The 10,000-nt window shown below is 35.5% G+C and overlaps 1 protein-coding gene across 1 annotated transcript in view; it reads right to left on the reverse strand.

The window, feature by feature from the left end:
• The window catches only part of LOC137644440 (glutamate receptor ionotropic, delta-2-like), a 108,931-nt gene that overhangs the window by 3,208 nt on the left and 95,723 nt on the right, over positions 1-10,000 (reverse strand). The window contains exons 10-11 of the mRNA XM_068377416.1: positions 9,257-9,435; positions 8,781-8,958 (exon numbers count right to left, since the gene is read on the reverse strand). Coding sequence (XP_068233517.1) covers positions 8,781-8,958; positions 9,257-9,435 — 357 coding nt within the window. The remainder of the gene's footprint in view (positions 1-8,780; positions 8,959-9,256; positions 9,436-10,000) is intronic.

The raw sequence follows: 10,000 nt of genomic DNA on the forward strand, positions 1-10,000 counted from the left end.
TCACGGTGTTAATAAAAAGGGGAAATAGAAAAAGAAAATTAAGAAAAATAGAGGAGGATAAGCAGGGCTCACAAAGGAAGGCAGAATACAAGAGCACATTTTTATCTTACAGTACTCTGTAGAAGAGACTTCTAGAAAGAAAATCTTGTTAGAAATATATTTAAACTTATAAGAAGCTGTCGAGTCGAGTAAACAGTTGACTAAAAATTATGATTTAAAACCAATCCAAACGAAAACCATAATCAAAATTACCTTGGAGATGTGACAAATATTGATTTAGGTAAAGGAAAAAAGGGAAATTGTTTGTGGAATAAGACTAGGATGCCCTGTCCGAGAATGCCCCAGCAACTGCGTTGGGACAACTGCGCAACTTTCTAAAAGACTGTTTTGTCGTCTTCAGCAAGGTGCTTTTAAAGTTTACATAATCTGGAAATTGCCAGAGATAATCTCGTAACCAACACTATAATAATAGGCAGTGCTCCTGATAGCTGGCAACTTCGGATCTTGGAGGCACATTTAATTCAAGGAGAAAAACCCACCTATAACACTACTTAAGAAATGTTTCTCCTTCCCTCCTTACGAAGAAAAGTGACCCATAAGACAAATATTACTACAGACTCCGAAAGAGGAAGGTGGAAATAAGATAGTAACCAACATAACCTTCTAAAAATCACCTGGATTACCCAGAGGAGAGCATAAGCAGCCCAAGTGACCTCAAAAACTCATTGAGTGACCTGATGCTTATCTTGAATCCCATTACCTACTCCGAAAAGTACTTGGCAATGAACAAAGATTATGACATTTGAACTGGCTACCAGGCTCCAGTCCCGGCCAATCATAACAAGTAGTTCCAATAACCACGAAATCTGGAACCTTCCCCAGATCAATACGAACTTCATATAAATAGCTAATTCATCAAATCTTAGCTTTAGTATCCCATCTACCCTTACGATAAACAGTTCTATGTTTACTCTTTGAAACGTTGTAACAACTTAAAAATATACTGTACATAGTAAAGAAGCAGTAGAGATCACACAACTTTATCTATCCACCTTCGATGAGATACACAATTACACCAGAATACGGTATTGATGAAAAGAAAATTATAGAAACCATAGAAAAGGTTTCCTATAAAGTTAACGCAGCTAAAGCAGCAATCACCTTCAATAATATATGTTATTATCTTTTATGAACTACAGCCCTAGTAGGAAAAGCAGGATGCTATAATCACAAGGGCTTTAACAGGGAAAAATATCCCACTAAGGAAAGGAAATACAGAAATACCTAAATTAGAGTCAAATGATGAATTGAAGGATGACTCAAAAATAAAGTGATCTTAGATCATACAGAACATAAATAAGAAAAAAACATGTGATAACACTTTTGTACGTTTTGTGATTTCATTTCAGAATAAGATTCAATGCAGTAGATTAAGCGTTACAAAGATGGAACGCCAAAATACACAATAAAACAAAAAATAGGATTTTTTTTTTTTTTTTGTGGATTTATGTCAAGTTGAGTCTACTTATCAACATACTTAAATTTGTAAAAAATCGGATTAGGTGAAAGTGTCTAATTTCAAATATGAAGATTGTCTGTTTTTAAGTAATTTTCCGTACATTGTGAACACTACAGAAACAAATAACTCATTAAATTTTCATGATAAATCTATACGCTTACCATGTCCTAACATACAATGCATGCTCTATCAGTTTATACTCTTACAAAAGCTATATGGCCGTCAGACCAGGGTCAGTTCCAGAATGTTTCATATCAAACTCAAAATACTGTGGACATCTCATCCCTTTAGGCAAGGTACCTGATCAGCTTATCCCCAAAAGCAGATTAAGCATTTCAACGCCCAAAGCTAACCCATTTCCATGAGAGTTATCTGCTAAAGATTGAAAGACTGAGTGTGCATTGACAGTGAGCGTGTGTGTGCAATATGGACAGGTATTCGTTAGTCCTGGGGCTTGATTGGTTCCATTTCCTCACAAACTAAATAATTTCTTGTCCGTCTCCGAACCAATCAACGTGCATAATCCAGGCCTCGGGTGTGGTCGGTACCAATATCATACGTTGCTAATTTTATGTTGTTGATTATAGCACCAGGAAGTCTATTGGAATATATCTCAGTTCTTCGTATGTGTTTAGCTTTCAAAAGATATTTTGAATATATATTATTTTATCTATTATTAGTTAAAACCCAAGTTTCATATCTTGTGTCCGGTGCTGCCAGCGCTGATTGAAAGTGCCCTATGGAATTTAAAAGGTTACAGTCATCCGAAGCCAAGGAAATAGTTTATAATGTTCTGAGTTATTTCATTTTAGAAAACAGCAAAGAGGTCTCGTAACTGATACTTCGAAGGTTATGCAGAGAGCAATCGAAGCAACAAAAGTGTCAGAAAAAACTATTTGTAGACTAAACAAGGTAGTCTAGTGAAAAAGTATATAGCAAGAAAAAAAAATTCATTATGAGGGACTTGAACGTACTGCTGCATGAATCCCTGGATAGAATAATAAAAGAAGATTGGAATAAGGCTGTAAGACATCCCGAGACTTTGCAACATAAAGATGCAAAGAAGGATATTGCCATAGATAAATTCCTTGACTCATTTAAAATTGATCTCGACTCCTCTGACGACGACAACGACAACGCTAACGTTTCACCATTAAGCCAATATATATTTTTTTTCTTTTTACCAAGAATTTAGTTATGTATTGAGAAAAAAATAGATAAATAAATAAACATCTGTTTCTGCTTTCCTTCAAAAGATAAGAAGTGTATTAAAAGATGCTACATACTATACAATGCTCATATCTATGCAGCACTGTTTACTTTATACATTAATACAAAAAATTATATAAAATATATGTAAATAACAAATATGTAGGGAGAAATATATATAACAGTGAATGAAAATAAATAAATATATGGTTGTAGGCTACTTATAAGAAGCCAACCTTTTCCCGCTAATCTCGTCTTAAAAGCAGATCTACCTCCCAAGTGTTTAATCCAACTTAACTTCAGGTGTGCTTGTTTTAGCACTTATAAAGGAAAGTGATCGAAAGAAAAGGAATCCTCCATTAAGCATTGTGAGAAAGGCTGCCACTCAACGGTCAGCTTTAGTAGAAGGTCACTTATAGTAGATATACAAATCATTTTCATTTTGTTATTTTGTGGACTGAGCCTGCTTAGCAAAAAACCACAAAATAAGAAAAGCATTTTTTTTTGTGAGTGGTAGGAATATTTTTGGAATTATATTGCCCCAACTCTTTAGATTTTAGTAAACTGTATGTTTTTCCCACTATCATTTCGAACCAAAATTATACAAATTTTTACATTTGTGAGTTTATACCTCCATTATCCTAAGGTGCTACCATCTTCATGAGTCTTCCTATATTTGAATGTATGACATAACTCTCAAGAATCTATCCAGAGCATATAGGTACCTGTAAGTGTGATATTTGGTTGTACAATAAGCAATATAGTTTCATTGAAGTGTCCTTTGACAGATATTTTAACGTCTACAACGTAATACTGACATTAGTTTTTTCCTTGAATTGTTGAAATGCATTTAATGATGAAACATCTATAGTACATCAGAAGTTCCAGTGTGGGGTTTACTAATCTGGCAAAGTAACCAACCTTGGCTCTGATCTCGTGATCGAACAGATACAAACGCGCACACTTAATAGCCAGGAAGGGTGGGGGGGGGGGGGGGTGACGCACGGAATTGGGATGTCCAACACCAGAGAACTGTTTGGGCAATGTGTTCCACTGTGTCATCTGCTTACAACCTGACTATGCAAGAATTTACCTCAAAATGTTACCAAGCAGGTGAAGAACATAGGGAGTTGTCTGCTTCTCGAGTGAGCAGAAATAAGTCAGACGTCTGTAAAGTCACAAGTCAACGCATGAGGGAGGTTGGATAAGCAATTGGGGATTCGATGTAGGGTAACCCAGATTGCATGAGATTTAAAGTGGTAACGGCTACCACCTATCTCGTAGAGATACCTCACCCTTGGAAGCAGGGGTTGGGCGCAAACCATGGTCGCATGCCCTCGTCGCCGCTGAGCTCCTACTATGTTTTTATATAACATGCATTTGCTTAATATCTGTAATGTACCGTAACTAATATGTGTGGCCCCTCCCTCTTGCTTGACTTGGTCAAAATTAACGTTATAATGTCCAGTTAATAAGTCAGTGTTGAGACTTGAGACAAAGTGTTCTTTTGTTGATTGTATAGGATTATCTGTGAAATGCTCTGCTCATTTATGTCAGATAACTTAGACTGAAATAAATCTGATAACGATGTATTAATCGTCTATTCACCCCCGATTCCAAACATTTTAAAATTTTTATTCTAAATGAAAACTGGGTATGCCACAATATCTTTGTTTAAAGGAAAGGATACCTGGCATTTAATAGACAACCTACAGGTAGCAGATGTTCTCAAAGCTTTTCTTAAAACTAAATCAAATAATTTGGTGACACAAATGGTTCCAGTCACAGAGCACTATGTACCTATTTAAGGACCTCTTCGTCATAGTCGGAAATGGACAGAGGGAAGCACTTAGAGTTCGCCTGCAGATGATTATATCTCATTTATTGTTAAATAGAGCAACTACCTCCGTATGTAAATTCCATTCCTTACGGACTAACTACGAGGTCATAGAATGGAACGGATGCAGTGAAGAAAAGGAGTATGTGTGGGGGGGGGGGGATGGAAGATAAAATGCAATAAGCCTGTTCCACTAACGACAGATAAAAGCACTTATTCAGATTATTCACTGAAACAGTTCTGTTGGATGCAATACTCGAAGTTTTACCTAAAGAAAAAAATTGACTGGTGTGTACCAGCGCGTGCGGACAATGCCAAGATGGTAACTGTGAAAATATGAGATAGGATTCAGTTATAGAAAATAATGGTAATAATGATTCTTTTCGTTATTCCTGTTTGTGAATTGAGATAGATGCAAAAAAGGACTCAAGGGTATGATTAGCCTATTCTTAAATATGATTCAATGTTAATGTTAAACCCTAAAGACCTCGGTAAAGATAGATTTTTTCGTATTTTTCATGAAAATTGGCTGAGTTAGGGTTCCTCATGTAAAAGGAAAATGACTTTAAAGTAGACAAAAGTATTTAAACCCTATCCCTTACTACAATTTTGTCCAACTTTTAGTATGCTTTAAACTAGACCCACCCTTATATAAAACCACAACAAAATACATTTCTTATATCAATTGCTATATTGACTCGCCTACAGACACAATTTATGCTAGATTTTAGATGATGATTCAGTCAATTTATTTCTATTTGGCTGGAAATAAGGATTTGGATATAGACAGGAAAACTAAATAGAATAAAAAAAAAAGAAATAATGAAAATTACAATGCGCCATACAGAGTTCTGCTTCAACCCTAACTGTGAATTAGATTGATAAGCAAATCAATAAGTAAAAAACTTACCGATCAGAGAAAAATTCCAATTTCTTATGGTTTGGAGAAAACTGGAGCATCACAAATGTTTATGCACCACAAGTTGGGAGCCCCTAGGTGTAAAAGGGAGCCTTCTGAATGGAATTAGATGGAGCCTTACAGGAGGTACCAGTTACTGAAAGATCATTGGTGGGGGGAGATTTTAATGGACATGTTGGTGCTACTAATAGAAGGTTTGAGAAGGTTCTAGGAGTGCAAAATGATGAGGGACTGAGTATTCTTTACTTAGCCCTATCATATAGAATGAAAATCATCAACACAACGTTCATCAAATGAGATAATCACTTGATAACAAATAAAACTGGCAATGCTTTATGCCAAATTGATTATATATTAGTAAGAAAGGAGTGTGTGTCAAAAGTCAAGAACTGTAAAACCCTGCCGTACGAACAAGTAATAAAACAACATAGAACATTACTGACAGATATTAAGGTTAAAGCAAAGAAAAAAGGGAAAAGAAGAAAGTGCATCGGAAAGATCTGTTGGTTGAAACTGAAAGACGCAGAGAAACAGGAAGCTTTTGTCGAGAGAGTTAGGAATAAGCTTGTCGAAATTGAACTAGAAAACATACAGGACATAGACCACACCTGGTGTGTGATAGGAATAGAGTTATGTGGAAGATCATCTCGTAAAACAAAGGATGGAAAGGAGGCCTGGTGGTGGAGCAAAAAAATTGGGAACATTCTTAAAACCAAGAGAGAGAAACTGAAGATCTTTAAAACATCAGAGAAGAATGAATGTGAGGAGGAGTATAGGATTGCAAACATGATTACAAAGCGTGCAGTGAGTGAAAGGGAGAACATCATGCTAAACATCATGAAGAACTAGAAACAAGAGAATGGGAGAAGAAAATATTTAGAATCTCATCAGAGAAAAATCAAAGAGGTAAAGATGTAAAAGCAGTCAGAACAATTAAAGATCGAAATACCAATGTTTTGAGAGGCGACAATGACATGAAGGAAAGATGGAGAAGCTATTTTGAAAGGTTAATGAATGAAAAAGGGAAAGAATAACAACAGAGGAAATGGAAAGCATTTCTTGTCCAATTCAAGAGATACCAAGAGGGGAAGTTAAAGGGAGCCTTAATAAAAAAGGATGAAGAATGGAAATGGTGGGACCAAATGAATTACCAGCAGAGATTTGGAAGTATTTGGGTCAAGACGGAGTAATGATGCCTTATAAGCTGATAAATGCTATGCTGAATAGAGGAAGGATGCCAGCTGCCTGGAGGATGAGAATTCTGATACCCATATACAAAGGAAAGGGAGATGCAATGGAGTGTAAGGGCTAAAATTATTTTCTCCTACCTTCAAAATCTGGAAAAGAATCATAGATGAAAAACTGAGGGGGTTGGGCATATTTCGGACATCCAACAAAGTTCTATGCCAGGAAAAAGCACAAAAGATAGAATATTTTCTGTACGACAACCATCAGAGAAATATAGAAAAGGAAGAAAGCTCTTGTATTTGATATTTACTGATCTGGGCAGGGACATGTATGAAAATTGTTCAACAACGGTCCGATGTGAAGCGGGAGACTGCATGGTATTCAATATACAGGTCAGCCTTCACCAAGGGTCGGCCTTAACTCCATTTTTATTCACTATGTTGCTAGATGTACAATACTGTATGCAAATGATGGATTTTTATGTGCTACTGATGATGATGGACTAAATATTAAGGCAGAGGTATGAAGGAACTGTAGGAATGAAATGTAGTTAGCACTTAGTTCCAACTTCTTTTAGAACTTCTAGTGGCATGATCGCTAGCGACCTTGCCTTTCATTTGAAAGAACAAAGGTTTGATCATAGTATGAGATAGGAATTTATATATATATATATATATATATATATATATATATATATATATATATATATATATATATATATATATATATATATATATATATATATATAAGGGTCCGACAGGGAAAATAGCCTAGTGAGGAAAGGAAATAAGGAAATAATTAAACTGCATGAAAAATTACCAAAAAATAGAATAAATTATTTTAAGAACAGTAACAACAATAAAACAATAAAACATTTTAAGACCAGTAACAACATTGTTTTTTTCAATTACATGCTAAGCTACAACCCTAGTTGGAGAAGCAGGAGGCTATACGCCGAAGAGCTCCAAATGGGAAATTAGCCCAGTGAGGAAAGGAAATAAAAACCTTAAGAAAAGTTTATGAAAAATATTAATATCAAAACAAATCTTTCACATATAAATTATAAAAATTGAAAATAACAAGAGTGTGCCCGAGTGTACCCCAAGCAAGAGATCTCTAACCCAAGACAGGGCAAGACTACGGTACAGAGGCTATGGCACTACCCAATACCGGAGAACAATGGTTTGATTTACGAGTGATCTTCTCCTAGAAGAGCTGCTTACTATTGCTAAAGAGTCTCTTCTACCCTTACCAAGAGAAAAGTGACCACTGAACAAATATGGTGCAGTAGTTAACCTCTTGAGAGGAGAATATTTTTGGTAATTTCAGTGTTGTCAAGTGTATGAGGAAAGAGGAGAATGTGTAAAGAATTGGCCAGACTATTCTGTATATGTGTAGGCAAAGATGAAATGAGCCCTAACCAGAGAGAGGGATCCAAAAGAATACAATAATTCTCTAGCGGTAGTATCTCAACGGGTGGCCTATGCCTTGGCCAACCTACTACCTCAAAGAGATCTTACATAAATAAACTATAAAGAGACTTATGTCAGCTTTTTCAACATAGAAACAGTTGCTGTAAGTTTGAACTTTTGAAGTTCTACCAATTCAACTACCCTTTTGGGGAGATTATTTCACAACTTGGTCATAAATGAAATAAAAATTGCAGAATTGTTGAGCTTCATGATGAAGAAGACCTGACTATCAGAATTAACTGCATACCGAGTATTATGAACATGGTGGTAATGCCCGGAAAGATCTGAATGCAAAGGATGGTCAGAATTATGAAAAATCTTATGAAACATGCTGTACGTAACCAACCAGCTGATCGACGGTGGTAAAAATTAGTATTTAGATCAGGAATAAGAAAGCTGATAGACTGTAAGTTCTTGTCCAACAAATTAAGATGGAAATCAGAATCTGAAGACAAACCTGGAGAACAATACTCGAATCAAGATAAAATAAAAGAATTGAAATACTTCTTCAGAATACACTGAATGCTAATAAGGTTATTGTTTCTTCAAATTGTATTCGACATTTAACAATTTTTCATAGCCCTCAAAAATATTGTACATTAGAAATCTATTAAAATACTCATAAAATATACTCACAAATAGACTACGAGTATCTAAGTTTCCCGCAACGTTTTCAATTGGCAATTCTCTTCTTTGCTTTCGTATTTGTCTAACTCGCCCCGAGATGACGTCCTCAATCCAGTATTTAACCAAACCACAATCAATTAATCGGCCAAAAGCACTCTTGAATATATCATAGTAAGGGGATCTCTTCCTGAAATTACAAGTGATGTTTAGCCCTCTACTGATTCCAAAGTATTCTATTTCATTAGTATATTTTAAACAAAAAGATCAAGTTTGCAACAACTTTCAATTTGATTTATCACAAAAATGTCATGATCGCAGTCAAAATAAATCGAAAAATCTGTGAACAACACCTACGATTTTAGGTACAGCAAAATGATTATAAAAGTAATTTGTTTACCTATGCAGTTGCAAACACAAGAAGGCATGTTTACATCCAGGATAAACCAATCTGCTATAATTAGGAACTTGAAAAGAATTATACCTACGGAAAGGCCCATCCAAAATCTGGTAGAATCTTGTAATTCCGATGGCTAATGTGCATGAGCGATCGGCCAAACTTATCAGCGTATTTCGAGGAGATATCCGTCCTGATTCGAGTCTTACCACTGAGTAAAGCGTAATTTCCTTGGATTATTTTGGGTAACCCTTCCTCTATGCTTATGGCCTGGTAATGGGAATAAAAAAAAAGACGAGAAAAACCTTAAGGTAGAGCTTCCTGTCTCCTCCTTTCTCTGTTTATATATATATATATATATATATATATATATATATATATATATATATATATATATATATATATATATATATATACAGGGTGGTTTTAGAAGAGGTAGGGGATGTATGAATCAGATTTTTACAGTTAGCCAGATATGCGACAAATATTTAGCAAAAGGTAAGGAGGTGTATGTTGCATTTATGGATCTGGAGAAAGTGTATGATAGAGTTGATTGGGAAGCGATGTGGAATATGATGAGGTTATATGGAATTAGTGGAAGGTTGTTTCCAGCAGTGTAAAGTTTCTACAAAGGTAGTAAAGCCTATGTTAGGATAGGAAATGAAGGGACCGATTGGTTTCCAGTGAGAGTGGGGCTGAGACACGGATGTGTGATGTCACCATGAATTTTTAACTTACATGTTGATGGAGTAGTGAGAGAGGTGAATGCTCGAGAGCTTGGATGAGGATTAAAACAGGTAGTCGAGAATGATCATAAATGGGAGGTAAATCAGTT

Source organism: Palaemon carinicauda, chromosome 7, assembly GCF_036898095.1.
Source record: "Palaemon carinicauda isolate YSFRI2023 chromosome 7, ASM3689809v2, whole genome shotgun sequence".
Taxonomy (NCBI): Eukaryota; Metazoa; Arthropoda; class Malacostraca; order Decapoda; family Palaemonidae; genus Palaemon; species Palaemon carinicauda.